The 25506-nt window shown below is 45.6% G+C and overlaps 1 protein-coding gene across 4 annotated transcripts in view; it reads right to left on the reverse strand.

Moving 5' to 3' along the window:
• Positions 1-25506, reverse strand: part of TLL2 (tolloid like 2) — a 100243-nt gene that overhangs the window by 14519 nt on the left and 60218 nt on the right. For 3 of the 4 annotated variants that reach the window (XM_076338595.1, XM_076338596.1, XM_076338597.1), the window contains 9 exons: positions 24572-24742; positions 22323-22440; positions 21723-21901; positions 21318-21423; positions 15921-16045; positions 9976-10091; positions 8194-8296; positions 4561-4677; positions 803-948 (listed from right to left, as the gene is read on the reverse strand). In XM_076338595.1, coding sequence (XP_076194710.1) covers positions 803-948; positions 4561-4677; positions 8194-8296; positions 9976-10091; positions 15921-16045; positions 21318-21423; positions 21723-21901; positions 22323-22440; positions 24572-24742 — 1181 coding nt within the window. Of the gene's footprint in view, positions 1-802; positions 949-4560; positions 4678-8193; positions 8297-9975; positions 10092-15920; positions 16046-21304; positions 21424-21722; positions 21902-22322; positions 22441-24571; positions 24743-25506 lie in introns of those variants that run through there. The other variant, XM_076338598.1, reaches the window with a different exon arrangement.

The raw sequence follows: 25506 nt of genomic DNA on the forward strand, positions 1-25506 counted from the left end.
CTGCAGCTGAAATTGCATTCAGGCCCGGGCACATCTCAGTTCTGCTGTTATTTCATGGCTACCCTCTGGCAAAACCTAGTCCCTGACTATCTACAAACTGCTTTTCCATGAGAAGCTGTAGGGAGCAGAGCAGAACAAACAAAAAGGTTCAAAGAATAGCTGTGGGGTCACAGCTAGGAGGCAGTGCTGTCAGCCCTTTCCAGGACAAGCACATAAGTGTGCACAAGCCACAGGAGCCTATGGGCTAGATGGGATTTATGCACGAACCCAGGCCCTGTCCACTCCTGTCTGTGACTTACCCATCAGTAGTCAGAAACAGATCATTGGGTACCTAGCTAAGAGTGTAAAACATCCTATAACCAGTAGAAGAAAACCTTTTCTGAGCTCTTCAAAGCCTGTCTGCCATCTGGGAACGTGATGTTTCTTTGGAGAGTCACACACATCCTACAATCTGCCAAGCCCCAGTGACACCAACAGGAGTTTTTTGCCTGGATTGTGACCATATAGTTTCATTTAACCAGAGTGAAAATTTAAGGACTCATGAGTCCCTATTTAACATCATCAGTAGTTTTGTGCCCCTTCTAATTCTTTCTGTCTAGAGTAACAGTTTTTGAAAACTCATCATATTTAAAACTTGGCTTCAAAATCTCTGAGCAAACTTCTGGTGAGGAGAAATGATGTTATGAAGTATTCAAAAGAATTTTTTTTTAAAATTATTATTTACATCACTTCCTTCTTAATTTTAAAGGATCTACAGAGGCAAAATAATATCTGTAGTATAATATACAATGACACTTCTCACCTCAAAGGCTTGGAATGTGATTCCTATGTGAAAGCCCTCAGAAACTGTGATCTTCCAGATGCACTCCTTGGAAGGTCTGTAGTCATCTGGGTAATTGGGAGATTGGATCTGGCCAGCATCTTTGTGAATTTCTCCACCACAAATAGCTTCATAAAAAACAAACAGCAAAACCACAAGATTGCAGGTTTTTCCTTAGGTAAAGCCTGCTCCATACACAGTCGTCTTCCTCATTCAAATCTGTATCAATACCGCTTGTTCCACAAAGGCAACACACAAGTCATGGAAGTTTTTACAAATCTAACGTTTTGTCTTAGTGACAGTGTCTCCTGTCTTGCTGTGCCAACCTCCTTAGAAGGTGAACTCACTGGTACAGAGTATTTTTATGGATTTGTGTGTTTCACACTCCTGGTCACCTTCATAACTGTTTAAAACCTGCTACCAGCACTAAGGACCAGGAAAAGTTGGCAAAAAAACCCCAAATAAAAAACAGTTGCAAATCTAATCCAGCCACACGATGGCAATATTAACAAGCATGAGTTGAGCTGTTCACCAGGAGACCATCAGGCTGACTGCTGTGCATGAAAAAATTAAGTTTTGTGCTAAATGTAAGAATGAGTAAGTTTAAAGACCAAGAACAGAAAATTTTATGAAAATCTAGTTTAATACAAAACTAGCAGAGACCTCAAAGACAACAGCAGTTCAGCATAATTGTCTGCAAGACTGTGTAACACATGAAAGTAAGATCACAGGCTAAAACCTCTGTTACCCCATGATGCAAGACACACATGTCTAAAGAAGGCATATGAATGTTTTGGCTGTGTTTAAAGTCAAGCAAGCAAAAAGCACTGACAGTAAGTACAAGAGAGAGAGCACTGCAATGACACCTGCCAGACATCAACCATCTTCCCACTTGGGGTCTCCCCAGAACGCGTTGCATTAGCAATTCAGATGTGGGTCTCCCTATAGTGTCCTGGAAATCGCTTGCATTGGATAACATCGCCTTGGGTTTGCCTTGTAAGCTGCTAATGTTTAACTGCGACCTAGTTAAAAGCACTGTTTCACTAGTGCAGTGCTAACTTCTTTCTTAGAGAATCAGTGCTAAGGCACCACCAAATAGTTGCACCCAAAATTCAGCTGCAGACCACAATTTAGATTGTAGTTTGAGTTCACATATTCAGAGCTACAAGCGGTGCTAGAGAGACCCTCTGAGGGACCCTTTAGAGAACTGTCTCCCCCGCCTAACAGAAAGAGGACTACCAGAGCAGAAAACTGACAGTTTTTTTTAACAGCCATAAAACTGTCCGCCAGCAAATGGTATTTTCTCTATCCACTGCAGTAGTTCACACTGAAATTCAGTTGAGCAGCTAAGTATACTGGAAGAGCTTTACTGCCAAATGGAAAGAACATCTGCTGATAGAGCCTGAGAAGGCAATAACAATGACAAATGTGGGGCTGCCAGCAGTGCTGTAGGGCAAAACCACCAGCATCTTCCCATCTTGAATCTCATGAAAGAAAAGGAACAATATGACTGAACTATGAGGACACTTTCACTACATTAACTGTCATTTAGTACCAAGTAATTCTCCCATCATGTGGCTACATGCTTCTGCCTCTTGCCTCCCATCTACTGAAAACTTTAGGGCCAAGACCTGGAGGAATCCAAATCCAAAAGTCAGTCCTCACCCACAGAGCTCCAAGCTAAGTTCAGATGCACGAGCAATTACATGCACTCTCACCAAAGCAGAGGACAGAGAAGCAGAGATAAAACCCACTTTGGCTTTTTAGTATGTGAGGGAGAAGAGTTCAAAAGGAAAAGAGGAACTAACAGCAACAGAGAGAGCTGTTGGACAAAAATTGATAGAAAATTAAACATTTAAGGGAAATCCCTCCTGGAAATAAAAATTACCCTTATTGCCTAGACACAGAAGTCACAAAACAGCTGAGCAAGCTACCTGACAACAGAGGAAAGAAACAAGCCATTACCAGAGCTTGCATCAGAAGAAAATAGGGATTAAGGAAGATTTTTGGAAACTCTCCCATTTCAGCAAATAAATTATGGAGAGAGTTGCAGGTAATCTCACTACCTGCTGCTCTGACAAGAGGAGGCTGAGGTAAGAAAAGAACTATGCAATGGGCCATCACTGTTTCTGTGGTACAAGCTGGCTTCCACCAGGCATACTCTGTGCTCACTCTCAGGCTCAGCAATAGATTTCATACCTTTCCATAAAAAAAGCCATAAAAAAGCCAGAGCCTTGAAGAGGCAGGAAAACACGAACAGAGGGATGTGAAGTTTAACCACTAGATGCACATTCCACTTTCATTTGCTCTCCTCCAAAGTCAAGTGAAGTAAGTATTGCTCATGTTTACTGAATCTTTAGGGATCATTTATTAATCAACAGGAAATAAGGAAAATTATCAAGAGAAAAGAAAGTTTTGCAAACTGACTTTGTCATGTAGCCAATGTAAAAAAAAAATTTTTCTTTCAACATCATTTAGCAATACGAAACACGATGCCATATTAACACGCATGATGAAGAACAGAGAAGTTGCTTCCCAAAAGCATTCCTCACCTTGCTTTTTTTTTTTTCTTTTTCTTTTAAAGTTGGAGCAGATATCACTGGGGAATAACCCACTGTAAGAATTAAGCTGACTAGCCCACCAAAGCAATAAGCCAAAATAAAACAATCTGTTAGAGGCACACTAGTTTGATCACTGCTAATTCCAACAAGCTACTATAAAAGGGGTATTACAAACCACATGGTCCAGGCAACAGCTGCTTCTCAGGAGAGACGTAAAAAAAAAAAATTCAGGCAAGCTACCTCTGTCTCTGGGGCAACAATTCCTTCAGAAACCAGATATTTCTCCTGTGAAGCAGATTTGTTAGCCCCACACTGTTGTGAAATCCTCATATGCTTTATTTGCATTTCCCTAACAGTCCCATGTTTTCTTTACCTCCTTCTGTTAGTATCATTATTCATGAGTATATTGGACACTTGGGCACTGGGCTTCCAGTGTCGTGCTTGTTCCTGTGGCTGCAGAAAGAAGATGATGCAACATCAGTACCAATAGAGTCAACCTCAATACTGTTGACAACACTGGTACTCCTAAGAAAATGCCTGTTGCCCAGAGAACAATGAAGGCTTTCAATACATTTTAGAATCATTATTGTAAAAAATAAGCATATATGGAGAAGGGATGTTACTGATTTGTTAGTATTGCTCCTCCTCTGAAGTGGTTTCAGCATCCCAGTGCCATGCAAGTTTCCAAAGTACCTGACCTGCAGAAGATCTGACATGCTAATTTCTAACCTTCTGTAAGTAAAACATACAAGGGAGAAACCAAAGAACAATCTTTGAATTTGAGCAAAAAAACCCCCAAAATAAGCTGCATTAAGTGATATAAAATATATGATCCAAAACAGAACTTTGCCTGTCAAATTACTGGAAGGAACTCCGGCTACACCCAGCACTGCTGCTTGCAGGGGCTGGTTAGGGCAAACACAACCTGCCTTATAAACGGAAGCTATTGCTCTGTGCTGCCATCCTGTTGTCCCCCCAAAAATGTGATGAACTAGTTGGAAGATCCATGCCTTGTCTGCTGAAACAGCCCGCAAAATCTGCCAATTCCCACAAAAACAAGAGCGGGGGGCTGTGTCTAGCCACACGGTGAAGCAAAACTCCTACTGATCCCATAAACCCCTGATCCTGTCCTGGCTGCTCCGTGCAATGCGACAGACTTCTTCTACCTAAAGGCTGTACCTTCATAGACCACAAAGAAGCCTTTGCCCAGGATGTTACTGCTGCTCCGGAACTCGATCCACAGCCTGCTGTCCGTGGAGATTACTGGTTCAGGGATCTTGTCACCACAAAATCTACCTAGAAGGCAGGAAAGAGACGATCAAGATCTCCTGGCTGATGGGCAGCACAGCATAGCAGGCACCTGTGGCTCCAGGAAGCAAAGAGTCTGTGGTTAAAAGAGCTGTGCTTGTGTAAAACACCCTCTCGCTCTCACCACTTGTGCTTTTGAATGAGTTTCGGTTTTTTTCCCCCATTAATTCATATTCTCTTAAATTATTGAATTAATAAAGGTTTTCTTCAGCTGGGAGCAGAATCCAGTAGTCACAGAGGCAACCTCTATTGCCCTGGTAAATTCAAGAGGGCTCTTGTTTTTATCACCTGATTGGGCAAATGAGCTGCAAGGGTGGGGAACCATCCCCTGTCCTTCTAGAGATCTGACATTAGGGAACGTCCTTTCCACCTGGTAGGCCTCAGAAACTCCTTCATTTCTTTGCACCCAAGAGCAAAGTGCCCAAGTCTAAACCGAGGGCAGGATGTGGCCATGCTGATTGGAAAACACCCCTTATCTCATCCTCTGCTCTCACTCCCCTGGTAAATCTACCTCTTCCCAGTTAAGCCTCTGCAGTCATTCAATCTCTTTCAAGAGCTTTGTGACCAAGAGCCTTTTTGCTCCATGGTTCACCCAGCTCTGAGCTCTCTGGCATGCACCAGCACTGGTAAATACCTGAATTCTGCCAGCAAGGGAGAATCCTGAAACAGAACAGCTGCAGATGAGATCTGCCAGAGCAGCCCAAACCTCAACAACCCTAATTTGGTGCTCCTCTACCTGCTCTAGCCAGAAGCTCCTCATGGAAACAGAGCAAGCACCAAGTATGCACTGAGAACACACAGTATAAACGTGTTTTTTCACTTCAGCTGACACCAGCAAGGCTACATACTGAATTCAGCATAGCCTTGGTACCCTGTGCAACTGAACCCCCAGCGGGTATGTGATAGCAGCAGAGAGCAGTTCCTCAGGTTGAATTCAGTCAGGACAGCGGTGATAGGGTATCCTGGCCTTGCAACACCAGGCAAAGGCTTCTTTGAACAACCTCCACTGGACGCAAACCTGGCTAATGCCTTACCTGCAAGACAGCACCTTAGTTCCCATTAGCAGGCTACACTGGTGGTTCCCTACACTGGATAAGGAGACAGACAGTTCAAGGCCTGTTGACGGGCAGGCAGAGAAGACTCTTGCTTGTCCTGTCTATGGGAAGCAGAGTAGTTGACCTGAATCCTGTGCATTAAAAGCCTAGGGGCCCCCTGCTTAGTCAGCTGCCCACAGTCAGCTACTGCCACTTTTGGCTCCGCCTGCCCCACCTTCACCACTTGGCAGCCTCCGGAAGGCTATGACCTTCAAGGATGCAAGAGCTGTGCCTCTGCGACAGGCCAGTCAGTGCAGATGAGACTGCATGGAAGGTGAGTTGCAAACTTCGTTTCTCTTCAATGGCAGTTTCACCACCAACGTTTCTCCTTTCTGGAGTCCCCCATCCAAATATTAGCGCAGACCCTAGCTTTATTCGACTATTCAATTCTGAGCCCCTGTGCCCCAAAGCTGCCCAGCACTGTTGGGGCAGCGTGACAGCCCTGCCATGTACCAATAGCATCTCTCACCTCCACTCCCAAAGGGGACGCTAACAAACAGCATCAGTACTGCAAAGCTCCTTCCTCTAGGGTCACTGGGCAACTGCCTCCTGGATTTAGACTTGGGAGTTTAACAAGGGTGTCAAGGAGAGGAAACGCAGATGAGGAACAAGAATGAGCAAACTCCTCAGAGTGTGATAAAGGGCCCATTCATAAAAACTTATACACTATTTAAAGGCTGGGTTTTCACACACTTCCCTGGGAAAATATGCAGTGCACATGTATTTTTTTCTCTCCGCAAGAAGCCCGTGCTTTCACAATTCACACTAATCCCCCTCCCCGCCCCCTGCTGAATTGCTGTCTGTCTGCCTCTTCTGAGCTAATTTCATGGGCTCAGCCCCTTGCGGGAGCATGCAGCGTCTCCTTCCAGATGGAAACACTCACAAGTCCACCTGCACTAGGAGGACAGGGAGGTGCTTGGCTTCTGAAATACCTTTAAATTACTCAGCAGAAAAAATAAATAACGAGGAGCTAAGTTGCAGCTGCTGGAGCAATGTTACCTGACGCATGTGTAGCAGAAAACAGCAATAAATGCTGCCAACCCCAAAACAGGCAGGAAGCAGTAAAACCGGCTGCCAACTCTGCACTGAAAGGCAGGCCCACAGAAACCTCTGGAGAGCAGCACGGCTCCAGCCTCAGCACATCACCTGGTGTCAGGGCTGGGATGTCCAGTGTGGCCAAGGCCAGCACCCAGACCTCCCTAAGCCCACTGACCCCATGCTGACCAGCCCAGACCCGTGCTGCAGCACAGGGCACAGCACGTCTAACACAGCTGATGATCATAGAATCATAGAATCATTGAGGTTGGAAAAGACCTCTAAGATCATCGAGTCCAACCGTCGACCCAACACCACCATGTCCACTAAAGCATGTCCCTAAGCGCCTCATCTACTCGTCTTTTAAATACCTCCAGGGATGGGGACTCCACCACTTCCCTGGGCAGCCTCTTCCAATGTTTCACCACTCTTTCAGTGAAGAAATTTTTCCTTACATCCAATCTAAACTTCCCCTGGCGCAACTTGAGGCCGTTTCCTCTCGTCCTATCGCTTGTTACTTGGGAGAAGAGACCGACACCCACCTCGCTACAACCTCCTTTCAGGGAGTTGTAGAGAGCGATGAGGTCTCCCCTCAGCCTCCTTTTCTCCAGACTAAACAACCCCAGTTCCCTGATTGCTTCTTTCCTTTCAGGCAGAAGGGGCTGTTTGCAGTGCAGCATTTTACACATCGGGACACAGAGGTTAGGGGATGGAGACAGAGCCAGTGGCGAAGCAGGTGGGACTCCTGACTGCCCACCCAGGGTGGCAGAAGATTTGTGGTTACGATAGCAGGAGGCAGAGGAATAGGGAAGACACAGAGGAGCTGCGCTTCCTTGAGGTCTTTGGGAGCAGGAACAGAGTAGAGCCCTTGAGATGTCAAAGTGTAGATTTTGACATCCTAGGCATGGGCCAGCAAGTTCCCTGCTAGAAGTACAGAGGCCCAAAGTACAGACTACTGTGTATTTGTGAACACAAATACTTGAGAAATAATGGCAAAGGCTTGGGCCAGGAGCTGTACGGCTGCTTCACTCTAACTGTCTCACAGTTCCACGCAGGTCTTAGGAAAAAGCAATAATAAAACTCCAGAGATCACATTTTTAATCCAACCATGTCTCCGACTCACTTCCCTCTCTGCCTCAGTTCTCAAGCTCGAAAAGGAAGGAATAAAGTCTTTGCTACCAAAGGACTTGGAGCATGGATCATTTAGTGTGAATACAGCACACTGACATCTCTGGATGGAGACATGGATGGCCAGTGCATGGCTGGACATAGGCTCCTTCCAGGTAAAGGAAGGTTTGTGTCTGTTTGGGTTTTTTCCCCCAATAAGCTTCCAGAAGAACATATGAAATGCAATTAAAATGAAACAGCTACTCACCCAGTAACGGAGCCTTCCTCCAGTAGCCATCACGCACCTCCACATAATCATACCAGCAAAGGCGACTTTTAAACAGGTCCATTGATGTGAAGTTTAACATAATCTGAAAGGAGAGAGTACACACTTCTCTTTGGGAAGGGAGCTACTTTAAAAAGAAGACCCTACAGGTTACGTGCTTCACATCTGCTACAGTGCTGCCTAAGTGAGTATGCAGGAAAAGACAGTTGCACAGTTAGCTGGATTTTTTAATCAGCTTTCCTCAAAAAAGAAAGGCTTCTCAAGGTGTTTTAATGAAACCACGGAAGTACATGACAGCAGACAGCACTTTACTATCCATTCTGTAATTCACAGTCACTGCTCCTCAGTTACTAAAATGCTACTTAAAAAAGCCCAATTTGGGTTTTTTAAAATTAAAAATTGAATCTTTGGTTTTGATTAATGTGAACGTCATAGAGAATGCATTGCCCCAAAATACAGATGTTTGGGGTCTATACCCTTATATAAATGACGCTTGTAAGAAACAGCTAATTTTGCTGACAAGTTTCCACATTCTGACAATTACACTCACACCATCACCATGATGCAATTGTGTTCAGTGGCTTTAATGAGCAGAGCTTAGCATTAAAATTTTGTCCCTTTGGTCTCCTTCCTCTGTAACAAGAATTACAGGCCTTGCTCTGGGCCTATGGAAGTCACCGATGGGGTGTACTTGTGGCATTTTTGTCCTTGCAAGATTTGACCCATGTATTAATTTACATCTATAGTCTGCCACAGAAACGTCATTAGATTAAAATAGATACAGATACAACTCTTCTGAAGAGGCTGACAGACAAAGGGAGAATTTAGGGTAGGATTTACACAGCAAAACTCCCGGTGCGATAGTTTCAAAACCTGGATAGTTCTTGGTACCTCTGCCCCTGGCGAAGCTCTCCCCGCAGCTAACGGCAGGCACTCAGCACTGCATGGGACTGGGCTTGCAGGGGACAGAAGTGGGTCCCAGAGCAAGACGGCTGCTACAAAACGAGCGAGCTCTGCTCGTCTTTGTTCAAGTCCTAGTCTTAAGCGCCTCTTGCGGGTGATCCTCAGCAAAGTCGCTCTGCTGAGGAGCTCCCAAGCCGGGCTGCGCATTCTTGCAGCCTGGTACAGCATGAAAGGCCTGAAGGGCTGGTAGTAGTGGATTAAGGAAAGATTTCATTTCCACCGGAAGATCAATAAAACAAAAGGAGCTAGGAAGAAAGTGGACAGGGTGGCTGATTGATGCGCAGCGGGGCTTGGCGTTTCAAGGCGGGGAGCGGGAGTCCCCTGACAGGGACATTATGCCTGCATGACAGGGGCAGGTCACTGATGTCACTCACGGCTCCTCAGCTGCCTTCGGGACCCCAGCTTGCTGGCACATTTCATCTAACTCATCTGACTGGCACCTGGCTTTGAAAGGCAATTCCCCCAGCTCCCAGCTCGGCCAGAGCTAGCGGGTGGCAGGAGACTGTCCAGGTAGGGTTTAGTCTCTAATCGAGAGGAAGGATCAGAGATCAACACGCAACCCAGACCTGTGAGGGGGCTCTGCTCCAGCATTACCTCTTCTCTCCTCAGGACCATGTATTCCTGACCCCATCTTTGGAAGGACAGCAATGGTGCTCAGGAGCCTTTCCAAGCTCCATCCCCGCACTCCAGGCACAAAGAGATCTACAGCACAATCTTTTGGCAGCTGCTAATGCTGTCTTCACAGGTAAAACCAGACGCAAGGGAAGCGCAGAGTACACCTCATGCTGGTGCGGAACCTACCTTCTCCCCTGGGGTCACCGAGATCCTCCAGACACAGTGGGAATAGGAGGGGTAGCCATTTGGAAAGCCAGGGGCTGAGAAATTCCCTGTTGAGTCCTGCAAGGTCTCTCCACAAGCTGCGAGAGAGGGGAAAAAAACAACAAGGAGTGACCCTCTGAAAGATACCAGGGTCTATCAAAACGCTTGCACATGGCTGCTGTGTGCCGGTTGGTGGCTGGTACTCTAAGGATGTTCATTCATGGTACTGGCCAAAGGTCATTGACCATCTGAGACCTCGCCAAAGGGGTGATGTGAAATTTATCAGAATTCCCAGGATAGAAGATGACCAGTGCAAGGACATAGGGGAAACAGGTTTTAAAAAGGCACCCTTCTTCCTCCATCTTCCTTCCACATGCCAGCACTTTTGGGTTTCAACCCTACTGAGGAATATCGCATCCACTAATCAAATGTAAAATATTAACCCCAGCCCACCTCGCAACCCCAAGACTGTTAGCAAATCTGTTTTCCCTTCATTACAAGCAGCTCAATGAAGTTCTCCTTAGTTACCATTGTAAAGTGTCTTTTTTTTTTTTGAGTTAAAACCTCCTAACAAAAGCAGGGCAAGCCCCACTGCTCTCAGGCTTCGGCTGTCCAGCACCTACCCTGCTGTCACACTGTGCAGGATAAAACGTGAGCACTGCAGCTCGCTCTGCTCTCCACCTTCCCATTTTTGTGGCCTGCTGCAGTTGATGAAATGTAGATCCCACAGCGACTTTTGGGAAGCAAGTAATATGCACACGCATATGCTCCTGTAGGGAACCGCAGTTTCCAACATCTGGGAAAGCCACGACTACTGTCGTTCCTGCTCTCTGAGCCAGGAGGACTGAGCTGGAACAAGGAGTGACCATCTACATCTGCAGAGCAGCTGACCGGCTAGGTTGGAGGATCACAAATATCAAAGCTCTCATTTCCTTCAGAGTGCACACTAGACACATGCAGATACCCATCCCAAGGAGCAGGGACCTTGGCTTGCCTGCTTTCCAGTTGTTTTTTCTAATTTCCTAACCCGCTGATGTTACAAAGCTGCCCTTGACCTGCAACTTGGTTTCCTCAGTGACAGTAAGGCAGCTCCCAAAAATCCCTCGTTAAGCAGCAGTGCTTTGAAAGATCTGACAAGGCCGAACATCTGGCTCCCTTTCTCATGGAAATGCCAGGGGATGTTCCTCTGCCTGATGCTATCACACACTCGCTAATTTTTCAGCCATGATCACATTTAGATGGGCGGGTCGGAAGTTGGAGGTGAAAAGAGACTGGTCCCATTCAAAAAGTTTAATATCTTCAAAAAGGGGAGAGGGAGTCACCTAGGCCAGAAATTCTTAATTTCCCTGAAGTAGTTTGACCCACAGCTTGACAGGTCAGACTAGATGAACAATAGGCAGGGACACAAAAAGGGGTTTTGCTCAGCCTAACAGCTCCTAGGGGTACTCTGGAAGGTGGAGGCACTACTAGGAATGAGTTGCACATATTTCAAGGCACAGGTCAGCATGGGATCTGGCAAAGCGATTCCTGTCAAGAAAGCCAAAGGTATTTTAGACTACTCAAAAAAAGCACCGCTGAGCAAAACAGGCAGGTAACATCTGCCCCAGAGGAACGAGGAAAATAAATGAGAGTTCAAAACCTCTACACTGCTCCTTCATTCTCAAGCAGTTCTGAACCCCGAGAACTCCCTCTACCATTATGCAACTACAAAAGATCATTGCACAGCAAGTTTTAGTTTCAAAGTATTCTACAGAAACAGCTAATATCCTCCTGCCTCTCCCAACGTTTGGCAGGAGATGCTGTCTGTATGCTTCAGGTGGGCAGAGAGAGAGGCTTGTAAAAGGTGATGGCCTGCATGAACCGGAGAAGAAATCTGGACTTCTATTTGCAGAACAAATACACTTTCTTCCCTTTCCACCTCTTGCAAAGATGCCTTGACTCGTTACCTGTATCAGAGTCTGTTAGGATAATTCCAGCTCCCAGGATGCTCCTAGGACCCTCAACCAAGAAATACATGCTGCTCCAGCAGATAAACATGTCAAAGAAGCTGAATCCCAGCCATATTTATTCTGAGGACAGCAAGCCATTCTTCAGATGATCCTCTGGCATCACCATTGGTCAATGCATGGTCTGGAGTGCCCACCACCTTAGGATGGCTCTAGGAATGCCAACATCTGACAAGGTGTCTCAATAAAGAGGGGATTCTAATCCATAACTCACCAAGATATATAAATGTTCTTTTTCTATGCTCAAAAATCCATTTAAATAAATATGAAATGATAAAGAGAGCTCTAAATCACTGGGAACACATACTACATTACCGTAATGACACAGGACAGAAGATTACTGCCCTCAGCTGAACCACAGTGAAGGTTTCCAACAGCCCAGACTTAATTCTCCTAAGTGTAATTACACAGTACCTGGCAAGACTGTGTAATTATGCAACAGCTACTAACGTATCTACCACTAAACACTACTCTGCTAAAACGTCATGAAAGGAGACCTCGCTAACTATCCAAACCTTGCAGAGGAAACTCTCCAGACACGCTGGGAGAGGCTGGCCTTTCAGCGCAGAGGAGAGCGATTGCCCGCATGTGCAGGGAGAAGCAGGATAATAATGAGCAATGCATACGTGTGCGTAGAGCACAATCTCTTGCAGAGCACACCGATAAGCAACACAAATGTACCCCACTTAGTAGCAAAGAAGCCAACCGGTCCAATAAAACTAGCGTTTGGTACTTCTGGGATCCAAGAAACTGAGCTGAGGTGGTTTTCACACATGGTGAAGAGGCTGTTGCACATGTAAGCTGCTAGAAAGGAACAGAGGCGAAAAGCAAAGTAGGAAAGGTGAATGCTTCAGAATTCATTTCTGGATGAAGTAGTTGAGTGACAGGCACTGCTCACCAGCTGGTTACCGGTACACTACATCTTTTTGAAGCTGAACAGAGAATTGGATGGGATGACATAATGCAGGACCATTCTCAATTTATAGTTTAACCATTCCTGCACAGTTAGCGCAGCCACACAGGCCTGTTTCCTTTAGCACAGCACAAGATTGCAGGACGTACTGTTTTAAAGTCTTTTGTAGTTACTATACTCATCAAATCCTCAACCATGCAGCCATATCAAATCTAGCATTTACTACTATGCAGCAGAATGCATCTTGCCTTCCAGAAATTCCTTCAGCAAATTTCATCCGGTTTCACCTGGCTTGGCACTAACTTTAACCCAGGAGGTATAAGCTTTGGGGAATTAAGAGCAATTTAAAACAGCAGGGTTTTAGAATGGAAAAGCTAAGACAGCCCTAACTGTAGCAGTCACAAGAGATCCAGCCTAATGAGTTGGAGAACCCTGTTTCTTACAACAGACGCAGCAGTCGTTCTGGCTCGTACCAGTGCACGCTCGGAACTCATCCTCCACCATGCTAGCTCTTTTTTGGGGGGGATTTTCTCAGGTCTTCTCAGATGGAGACTCTTTCTAAAAGGGAAGCCAATTTTCATTCTACTTCTGGACTATGTTGTTGCGTTTTACCTAAAAATCCTCAGCTTGACTCCTGAACAAAGTTCTCCTCAACCTAAAGTCTCATTCAGACCCTGTTTGAACATACAACTGAAGTCCTTCGGTTTTGAACTCCCGTGCTTTGCATTTTGCAGAGGAAGAGAACTTTTCAAGCTACAGTTTCAAATGGCAGCTGATGATGTTAATGTCATTAAATATACCGCACCCCTTCTCTTCAAATGCAACCTGGGTATAGATTTTGATGCAAAGAAAAAAAGAAAACCAAATGAAAACAATAGATATTTGAAGAAGATTTGTTTAGTAGGCTTAAAGCTCTAATCGTTCTGCTGCCAAATATTTTCTGAACTGCAATAACCTCTGCTAAAGCTTTGTGGAAAAAAACCTAAAAAGTAGAAAAGTTCTACTTTGCAAGTGGAAAACTTGAGACTCAGAAGGGTCCCCATTTTAAGAAAGTTGCTTTGTAGCTTTTAGTTTGACTTTAACCTCAGGCCAGAGTGGCTTTTCGGCTTGCCTCGAGAAATCTGAATCTGTAGTCGATGCTTCCAGCTACAGGAATGAAAAACCTGCTTGGATTAAGTCTGACTCAATCAAAAAACATGGTGCAAGACGTCCCTAATTTTTTTTTTTTTTTTGAGTATTCAAACAAACCAATCCCTAAACTAATCTGTGAGATAATTTTCCAAGATCTACATCTTGTTCAACCAAAAGTGAATTAGAGAAAATTATGAGTGGTAAAAAGAAAATAAAGAAGTTAGTTAGAACTAGCACACCTAAGAAAGTTATATCACTCACTACAAAGCTAAGCAGTGATCCCCAGACATCACGGACCCTGAAGTACTGCTGATCCTCAGAATTTACTCTAGACCCTTATGAACTCACACTCTCTGACCTGTAGCTGGATACAGAGAAGAAGCGGATTTGCACGCCAACTATCATCCATTTTCCATGGCCTCACGAATGGTTCACAGAGCAGTGCTAGCCAGCCACTCACTTAAGATGTGACTCTCTATACTGGCAAAACTTATCTCCCCTCCTCACCGTTTCCCCTCTCTCTGTGATATGCTTATTCCAAGAAGGTTAGTCATTTATGATCATATTAGGTTTATGATCAGTCAAAGCCACTTTCAATGGGATCAACATGCTGGCCAGACAAACCCATTTAGATAAACTCCTGGGCCATGCCTGCAACAGTCCTTTTTTTCATTTTACGAATGTTACGGAGTCATTCTGCAGAATTAGTGCAACTCTCTCAATCTCCAGTATCTTCTCATTAATGTTTCACTACCAGCAGAAATTCAACAGAGCTTGTTAAATTTTCTCCCTCCAGCATCACACTTTCTGTGCTATCTCCCTTCTCAGTCACTGCAGCCCATGCTACAGGCACCAGACTGGGTGCCACCATTGCTTCAAGCCTCTCTTTACATCCTCACATTCAACCTGTCCTTAAGTCTGGCAGATTTCTTCTCTGGAACCTGGTTTTCTCTATTAACCTATTCAGCTAAAAGTGCTGCATAAACTTTCACTGTCTAATATCTCCACTTTAAAAGGATCCTTTTGTTCTGATGAGTAATTTTAGTCTGCCAATCGTATCTGTGACCCTAATGCTCTTTTTTGCCGATCTTTTCAGACCCCAGATAATGCAGGACTCAGACTATCGGTCTTTAGTACATCACACATATGTAGATGGGTTCTCTATCAAAGCTCTTCCCAGTCTATCATCAACCCTTTTGCAGTAGAAAGAGGGGTACAGCTGTCCCCTGAACAGCCCAAAGCTCCAGCTTCCAGCACCTGGTTGTTTCACAAATCGGCATCTTTGGGCTTTCTTCCATGTTATTTCCCAAGCCTCAGTGCAACACACCATAATCACAGAGATACACTTAGGGTTTTCTTAAGACTCATCCCTGGGACGACACCTATATAAATAACTCACCAGAAGTTTGATGGTTGGTGTGCAGAGACCCCAGTCTACCAGATAGCCCTCTGTCACTTTGCTAACTGCTAGTCCCCACTCTGTCCATGGTCTTGTACATCAATTTCATTTCCTATGAACAGAGCCTACACCTTGAATTCTAGACAGTATATTTACATGAAACCAACAGCAAAATACAAGCCTCGTCCTATCCCCTCTCCCCAGCCTACTCTGCAGCTCCTCTTACTACATTTCAGTAGAGAACACTGGACAAACCTGAAGCCCTAAACCAGACACGAATACTGGCAAAGTACTAATAGGAGACACATGTTAGGCAAGTTCAATTCTCCCACAGCTCCAGCTTGAAGTATTTGATGGTCTACATTTCCTGAGTCTCTTTCATCAAAGGGATCGTTAAGGTGCTCTTGAACTCCAATACCTTCCAAATAAACCACGTGTCTACAATAAAGTTGGAACCATCTCCACAAGCCATATTTACCTGGGCATTTGTACAACTTCCTCGCCTGAGCGATGTCTCCCTGACTCAGGCGAATACGCTGACCAATAGTTGGCCGGACCCCGTTATCATCACGACGGGGAAGGATGGTGTCGAGGAAAACCCCTCTAAAGGGAAGAACAGAGAGACAAAGTGCAGTGAAGGAGGGAAAGTGACACGATGCACAGAAAGTCATCCTGGCAGGCCTCCCACACCATCCCCTTGACCATATATCCCATGCTAACAAGCAAGAGTAATGCATATTGTGATAACCGCATGTCTTGAGGTGGCCTTCTCGCTATAAGGAGAGAGCTTCCAAATGTACAGGCAAGTCTGCCAAGCCAGTAAATTCCTCTTTTTATATATCAAGATTGCCGCTGCCTCTGTTTGAGTATAGACACATTCCTTGCCATAAATCAGAAAAGGCAATGAAATATTCTTGCAGAACGTTCATGGCACATCTGGCTCGGCAGGAGCACGGACTGGACACTTAAGCCAAAGGAGCAGAGGGAAGGGGAGTTTGTTCGGTAGCAGATGGGGTTGGGCTGGCAGTGACTGCGGTTGCCACAGACAAGAGAAAAAGATCAAGTGCTCTACCCTTTGTTCTGCATGAGTTTCCAAGCTAATAACTCCATTTTTCTCTGCCTCTTTTTCCTCGTTACTATTTCTTCCATGTGGTACTTCATGCTCAGGAGAGCTCTCTGCTGCACTTCTGATCTCAGTCCAGAAAAGGATTTAAGCTCACTTCCATCAAAATGCAAAGTCCATGCATCCAAGCAAGAGCTTGCACGCAAGAGAGACCCCAAGGCAGCATTAGGACTGCGGGGCTAAAGTGGGAGGGAGGAATCAGAAACCTGAACTCCAGGTTGGCAAAGTCCAAGCTCTCGTGGCCAGGCTGTCCAGTCCACAGAAACCATTTCACTGCACCCCTGAATGTCTAGCAGGCTTGGTGGTGCCAATGCTAACAGTGAGCTTGAAGCTTTGGCGTCAGCTCTGGGAGGCAGACTTCTCTTTCTGAAGGACAGGATACAACTGCCCGTAGAGTCCGATGGGAAATCAGGGCAGAAGCGATAATTTTAGTGCTGCCTAGTCCTGATACAAGAGTCTTCAAGTGCGGGTTAAGCTCTAAGTACACAAGCAATTCTGTTCGTTGGGCTGCTGAGCTGTGTAAGAGCCTTAGGAAGGAGTTTGAGAGGGGTTTTTTGTATTGGTTTAATTTTAAATAAATACCGCAAGTAGAGTATTTGGAACACAGTTGTCCAGAGCTGCAGCCGATATTCTTGAACAGAAAATATCATTCTATTAAACATATTTTGTGGGGAAAGTTCTTCTGTAAATATTCAAGCTAAAGGAAGAAATAGAGGGGAAGGAATTTAATCTGTTTTAAAAACTAGAATCAACTCTTGCATGGGGGATGTTGGGATTTTTTTCAGTGGTAGGAAAATTCCTGATCAGCACTAAAATCAGTGCTTACAAGCTCTGAGGTGAGCCTATCAAATTTTGATTGACAGATTCAGGCTGGCATTCTACATGCCAGCTGCGTGCCTCGGGCTGAATTTATTTAAGTTTATGTACTGAAAATAAATCTCTCTGATTCCAGAAACACCACGAACAGAGAAACAGGTCGGTTTGCTCACAGTAGGTTTTCAAGCCTCCTCGGGAGTTCACAGAAGAACTCGGCATTTGGCAGGGACATACTTCTGTGGCCAGTGAAATGCCTTCTGCAGATCTCCAGGCTCAACCAGGGAAGAATGCCAAAGTTTAATAGAGAAACCACCACTTGCACATGCAAACTTTTGATTCTTTTTCCCATTCCAGCCCTCACGACTGTGTACTCGCAGCCTCCAGCCTCCAGCACACAGCACACACCTCGGGCATTGCTCACACAACACAAACGACCCACAGCTTCAAATTACTTTGTGATCCCTTACTACCTGCCAAACACATTTTCTTCCAGGAGGCTGTACCCTAGGTCGGGCCAGTAAGATTTCTGGTTTTGCTTTTTCCACCAACCGAATTTTGTGCTTCCTTCACATGCATTGCTGAACATGACTCCAAATTAGGAGGCAGTAAGTACAGTTCCTCTCATTTTACAATCAAAGGAACTGAGAACAGAGGAGAGCCTTTTTGGCCTAAACCGCAGAGATCCCAGCAACCTCATGCTGTCCACCCAAACCCTATCTGCTTAACAACACTTACGGTGTTAAGTTGCATGTTTGGTGAGCGTCTCTAAGAGCACCGATACTTTGGCTCACAAATTAATAAACACCAAGCAGACATCACTAAACAGAGCAGCTCAGGCACTCTAGCACCAGAACTGTTCTTGAATAAGATACCGAACCTCTCCTCCCAGAGGTAGGAAAAGAACCCAGGAATCCTGGATGCCCCATCCTCCTGCTGTCCAGGCACGGGCAGAGCATGCATTAGCTGCCCAATGCAGTGGTAAGTCAAGCACAACAACCCACCATTGCTACTAGCTAAGAATGACAGAGTTTAAGCAGAGATGCTCTCAAGAGTCATTAGCACCCGCATAGTACCCTGAATGTGTAAAGTGTTACGTAAACATTATGAAATTATCAACTGATCTTGAGAAATGCTGAATATTCACCATCCCATCTGAGGGTAACAGACACAGGTGCTTTAAACACCACTCAAGGAAGCAGATGTTCAAGTCAGGTTAAGCACTCAGCAGCAGGTAGCTACATTTTGTCCCAACTCTGTATTTATATCCCCATCTGCAGAGGAGAGACAACATAATCCTACTTCACGCAGTAAAACCTGTGGAGGATGTAAGTGCCACGTGTACACATCTTGTGTGGGATTAGGATGGTGTGTTGCCAATACATCAAGAAGATGCCCCTTGACATGCAGGCAGTGCTACCTGCATCCTGATTCAAACGGGAGCTTTGCAGAGGTCATGTTTTGTAACTGCAGGCTGTGCTGCCATGTCTACTAGCAAGAGGCTTAGTGAATTAAGGTAACCCACTATTTGCTTAGGGCTCTGTGGAGGTTTAAACTTTCTTATTGCTAAGCTGCCATTTATGGGCCTTGACAGCAGCAAAATAAATTGTTTAATGAGACAGCCATATTCAATTTAATTTACTGCCATGTCTGTAAGGAATGCACCAGGAAATAAAAGCCTGCAGCCATACTCTGCAAAACAGGCAACTTTCTGACATAGACAAGAACAGAAGTTCCCGTGGTAAAAACTTGTTACTGCTGTCATTACAGCCTCTTGTGCCATACGCCTATTCCTATTAGCCACAGACGCAAATGAGAAACGTTTCGCTGTGAACTGAAAACAAGCAGTGACTTCTGCAGCAATTTTCAAAAGCACCACTGGAAACAATTTCCACTGCTAGGACTCCTTGTGTCTCAGAAAAACCGTCCCTTTCTGTTCTAGGTACAAAGTTTAGAATAGAAAGGGCCTAGGATCTGCAGCAGCATTTGACCATGGCAAACACCATATGATTTGCTACCATCAATATTCACAGGAGTCATAAACAACAAGGTTGTGCTAAGTGCCACATAAGAGTTGCTTCAAGACAATGAGCCACAGACTCGGTTCCATGGCCTTCGCCTCCTCCTCACTCACACGCCCCATCTCCACTGGTGGGGTGCTCAGACCATCTTTTTCCTATGTGGACTTTCTGGTGTGTGCTAATGTATTAACACACCCACTACCTTAGCAGCATCATGCAGGGGCTATCTCCCATTCCTAGCCACTGATCTTAACGAAACTTGCTGAAACTTAATATCTTCACAGGCTCTATGCTTTTATCAGTTTTGGTTGCAATTGGCCAGCACCCTCAAACCTCAGTAAGGTGGGAAGGAGACATGCGTACACTCACAAATCTCTACTGATTGATTGGTCAAAGTAAGCATCATTCCCTTAGGGGAGCAGATGTCAAGACAGGTCTTGGTAAAGTAAAAGCCTGTTCCCAGCACTGCCTATTTACGGTGAGAGCACAATCAGCCCACAGAGGCACTTAGTGCTCAGTTCAATTACTGCACAAAGACTGTTACTGGGGTGAGGGTGGGTCACAGAGACAAAGGGCTTAAAGAAAACAGACTTAAAAATCCTATTAAGCACCAATTTAAATGTAGAAGGACTCTTGCCGTTTTTATCCCTTTTTGGCCCAGCAGTGTTCTGAAGGACCCTGGTTTTCAAGAGACACAGACTCAAAGGCATCCACAATATAAATGGCGGTAATAACTTAATCCTGCTTTTGTGCAAGACAATTCTAACCATTTAGGGTCTAGGAAATGCTGGAAGGGTCTAGCAGATGCCTCAAGAGAAGAAAAATTGTTTGCTTTGGGTATCTGATCCAAAGAAATCTCTGAAGGCTGCAAAGCACCCTTGCTCAGCCACCATCTCCCCCTGCCAGAACAAGCAGCTTTTCAGCAAGTTCAGTAATTTTCCCCTGCTCAACGTGAAGTTTCAGAAACAAAAGCACAAAACAATAGGCTTGGCAATTCCATACGACTGGGGAGTAAGAAAATTAAAAAAGCCCCAAAGTCACATTTAGTTTCTGCAACAAAAAGTTCTGAAGAGTGTGAATATTTGCGATCTGCCTCCCATCCCCTTTATTCATGGTATGTAGTGAAGGAAAGCTCTTGGGAAGGAGCAGTAGTGGGATTTATGGAAAAAACTTCAAATAAGGCAGCAAATGGAGCTGGTCATCCAGTAGCTCTCGTTCCAAATCCAGGACATAAATAACTATGCTTATTTCACCTCTCTATCCAGTAGAGCTGTCTGATCACAAAATGGGCTCCATCTGGAGGGATGAGATGGGACTGAAGGGCAAACAGCCTACACAGAAATTGGCCAGTTAGTTGGGACAGGAACAGGACTGAAAACTTCTCCATGAAGAACCCAGTCACATAGTATCACAGAGCTGCAGAGGCCATAATCTAAAGCACATGCATAAATGGCTAAAAAAATACCCAAGTGATTAAAGATCAGGATCTAGAGCTTAAATTCTCCCTTGGCAAAGTTCTCGGAAGGCAATGTTGTGACTCCAAAGCATGAGCTGGACGAACAAGAGATTCAAAGGTGTTTTTAGCATTACCCCCTTGAAGGTGGGCAGATACATACACACATACATACATGCTGTCTGGGAAGGTTGCAAAGCATGCTACCATGGCTTTGGTAGGTCTCTGAGATTATCAGCACTGGGTGAATATAGTGGGGAGGGGAAAACAGGAGTCCACCATACTTCTCTTCACCCACCTTGCTTTTTCAAATATTTTCCAAGCTTTACAATGCAGCAGAGAACACTGCAACTGCCACATATCTCTGCAATAGATCACAGGTCTCCTTCTAGGCTCCATGTATCCCACAGAGCTAATCACGACTACTGAAAATAGTCCTAAGGACATGTAACCTTGGATTATCACCTGGAGAATGTGTTCCTAGCATAGTGCATGATGCTGTCGAAGTCATAGGTCTCTCCCAGCGAGTTCACTTCCCCAGCTTCCATCTTTAAAAAGTTGTACTCCTGACCTGTGATGCCAAACACAAAGGGAAAAAAACAAATCCCTTAAAAAAAAAAAAAAAAAAAAAAAGCCTTCTACCTCTGGGCACCTAGAATGAAAGGGATATACTCCTACATTCCAACAATTCCAGCTGGACATCCAAAATCTCTATTCACCCAACTATTTTGACCCTTATTCTAGGCAAGGACTAGCAATATTTCTTCTTCTCCATCCCAGCTCACAGACCACTAGGGTTTTACACAAGTCCAGCAAGAAAGGTTTCCACCCACCCAAAGCCAGGTGGAATAACCTGAAGTGCTATTTTACCTTGCTGTATGTTCTCTCTGATGATCGTGACATGCTGGTCCCTGTCAGGCCGTGTGTGCTCATGCCAGAAACCCACCACATGACCCAGCTCATGAGCCACAATACCAAACTTGTCACAGTTCTTCCCAATGGATATAGCCTGAGGGCCTCCTCCTCGGCGACCCACATATGAGCAGCATCTGGAAAAGAAAACCCACAAACCCATGCAGCACAGCAATGAACTGGGGAAGTCTGAGACACAGCAACAGGAGATGGCATCTGGCAGGGTCCAGGACAGGCCAGCAGTTGCATACACTACATATACTTATATGTATGTGTATGTATAAAGAAAACACGTAAGCCCATATCTATAAAAATGCATGCATACATACACTTAAGTGTTATCCCAGGAAAAAGAACCCAGAAAGGCTTAGCACCCTCTTCTGAGCAAATACTAAGTTCCCGCGGCAAACCTTACAGGGAGTAAGGATGGATCCCTGCGACAGATTTCCCAATGTAGCCATTGGTTTATTCTGACCAGAGCTAGACTTACAAAGCCATCTATCAATGAAAGGGATGTTTGCAACACAGATAGTTGCAGGGAATGTGTGTATCACTTACCCGCACGTTCTGTATGTGAACACAATGAAACTCTCTTCATCAGTTCTCTCCACAAACGTCACACAAGTGTGCTTCTCCCAGTGCCTCATCGCTTGCTTAAAGATAGCTCTTTGGGTTCCTGAAAAAGAAATCCAAGAAGAGCTAACAGTGAAGGCCTGGCTTTCAGAGAAATCTCTAATGGACTTCATCTGGATAGGGGAACAGTCAATCTTTCCAACAGTCAATCTTATACCTGTAGACACCTCTAGGAATCTTGGACCCACTTTCTACTATAGCACTGACTTACTGTATCATACTTTTCTCTCCTTCTGTTTGATGAACTAATTGCTCTAATTAAACATGTAGCAAACTTGGTTAAGCACATCAACATTTCTGCACACGAGAAACGTCACCTCACTAGGTAGAGGTCACTCCGGCAGAGCTGCTGGGTGTTCCGATCCGTGCACCAGCTACTCAGTGGCGTGCCAAATTTGCTCTCATGCTGCAACATAACATGACCACACACAGCTTTCAAGACCCAGGAATCTCAGGAGTGCTACAGATGCTCTCAAAAACTAAGGCAAAACTGTTACCGGGTATTTAAAATTAGAAGCAAAAACTATATAGGAGCTAGAGGCAGTCTCAGGGCAGCGTAAGAAAGTATAGAGATACGCTGCCGCTCTGTGCTTGAAGCTCAGGACTTGCACAGAGACACCTGCAAAGTAGGGTATTATGCCTGTTGCACGCTAGCAACAAGACAGGCCACAGGACCTTCCCTCCCCAGGGAGCAGGATATCTCCAGTGGCCACTCAGCAGCATCCAAAACAGTCACACAGACAGCTGGGAAGTGATGCCCCAGAGCAGCACATAGCCAGGAGGCCTCCCTACACTGCCTTTCCAGCATAGCCTCTGCACACAGAGCTGCAGAGCAAGCTGCCACTCTCAAGAGGGACTAGAGAGCGGGAAAAGGCCAGAAGTACCTCAGAAAGGCACAAGGAATACAGACAGGAACTCCAGGGTGGGATTAAGCTGAGGGGAAACACCAAGCTGAACGCAAGAGAGAACTGTGCTATGGTGAGAGCTGCTTCTTACACAGTCACCCAGATGGAAGGATGGCGTTACCTACTCTGGACTGGTTAGGGCAGTGAGACACACATAACACGGAGAAGACTTTCTCATCAGACCCTGAGGGATGGGGATGGCTGTTCTCCGACAAATGCAGGGGGACAGTTGTGGCTAGCAGGCTACTCAATATCCTGCCAGGTTGCCTGAGCCCTTCCTTTTGTAGGAGGTGAACAGACCCTTCTACTGGGGCTTCACAGACTCCTGGCACCAGTGTGGGTGCCAGTATGAGACAGGGTCTGGGTGAAGATGTTAAAGAGGTCTCGAGGATCACCCCAAACTGGCAGGAGGGGCAGGACTGGGGAGGCAAACCCACACTGTACAAGAGTGGTTCCCAAACTGCTCTTTGCTGCTGGGACAAAGCACATCACAGGAGCTCAAGGGAATAAGTTCTGCTGGATCTAAGTGGGAGATGGTGGAGGCAGCCTGGGGGAGACAGGAAAGAGCTGGCTCCAGTGAGGCACAGAGCATTTGTCATCCGTGAGTCAAGGAAACCAATCCCATGGCGAACCACTGAGCTACAGAGAAGTGGCATCAGAGCAAGCTGTCTGTCTGCTTCGCACGAGAGACTTGCAAGAGATCTGCTGCACCCCAAGAGACATCTTAGTTTCAACAGCCCCAGGGATGCTATAAAGATCCTAAAAAGGATACTCTGGAGAGCTCCTCATCCACCATGGACCCGGCTCACCGTTTCTCTCCCTCACACAGCCAGAGGAGACCCTGAAGTTTGGTGCCCAGAAAACAGCAGGTCAGGAAGCAGAGTGCACAGGGAAAGTTCTCTGAATGAGGGTTCAGAAAGCAACCCACTGTACTTCTGCTCCTGCTCTTCCAACAGCAGAGAGGATCCCTTTCTAGAAACACAGGGTATGACTGCAGCTCACAAGTGCTGACCCCTGAAGCAATCAAGAAAAGTGACCAAGTCACCCAATTATTTCTTGGACTCCAAGAGAAGAACCATCTCACCGCACACGTCAGTCTCGGGCTTCCACAGTGCACAATTCCTTGTGCAACCACATGCCCACCCTGCCTCAGTAGAGAGGCTCCCAAGGACCTGAGTCATTTGTGGGAAAACTCTGCTCCCGAGAACTCCCACACATTTTGAGACACTCACCCCTGAGCAAACAGGGAGCAATGTTTTCACTACTGACCAGTGAAATTTCCTCCGATCACATAGGGGATGACCCCCCCTGGCCAGATCCTCTCAGCCCTGGATGTTGTTGCCCTGCGCGCTCTGGGAGAGGAGTGCGTATCCATCCCAGACTCATCTTTATATTCCTTCTTCTTCGGTCTCCTTGCAACCGTTGTGTTCTGCCTGCCGTCTGCAAGACAGAGTGGCAACAGTGTTTAAATCCTCTTTAGTTCCACGTGGAGCCCTCAGGTAATACCCTGGAGCTTCAGAAAAAGAAAAACAGAAAAAGCAAGATGTTAATCCAAACCAGAAGCCATAGCCAGATTTGCCAGTGATTTGTTTGGGACTTAGACACAATTAATCTGTAGCAACCTGGCCCTTCTTGCCTCGGAGCCTCCTTATGCACTATGCCAAACCTACTCTCCCAGAAAAGTATAAAGGGACACCCCCCGTCTCTAGCTACCCACTTTCTCCAACAGCAACTTCATAGATGGGGACACAGTACTTAAACAAGGGGAATGGGAGGAGGGAGGTCAAACAAGCCCAGATGTCACTGTATATTCTCAACCTGCCCTACTCATCCAGATCTGCAGAGAAAGGTTTGTTCTGGCAGGGCTAGCTTCACAACGGCAGCAACTACTCATTCGAGTTGGCCTTGGAAGAAGAGGACAGGCTCCTTTTAGACTGAAACCTATACTCAAGGCTGAAAAGTATTACGTAGAAGTGTTTGTTTTCACATGCTAGATCTTGGGTGGTTTGGAAACATATACAGATCGGACAGTTTCTGCCGGAGGAGGGATGCTCAGGGTGGAAAAGCTGAGGCATTCTATACTTAGCACAAATCTCCATCCATGTTGAATCTCTTTATTTTAATGAAAAGGAGCAAAAATACAAAAGGGAAAACAGAACATGTGTCTCATTTTTGCTAAAAAGGCAGAGGAGCCCTGGCTGTGT

Source organism: Aptenodytes patagonicus, chromosome 5 (genome assembly GCF_965638725.1).
Source record: "Aptenodytes patagonicus chromosome 5, bAptPat1.pri.cur, whole genome shotgun sequence".
NCBI lineage: Eukaryota > Metazoa > Chordata > Aves > Sphenisciformes > Spheniscidae > Aptenodytes > Aptenodytes patagonicus.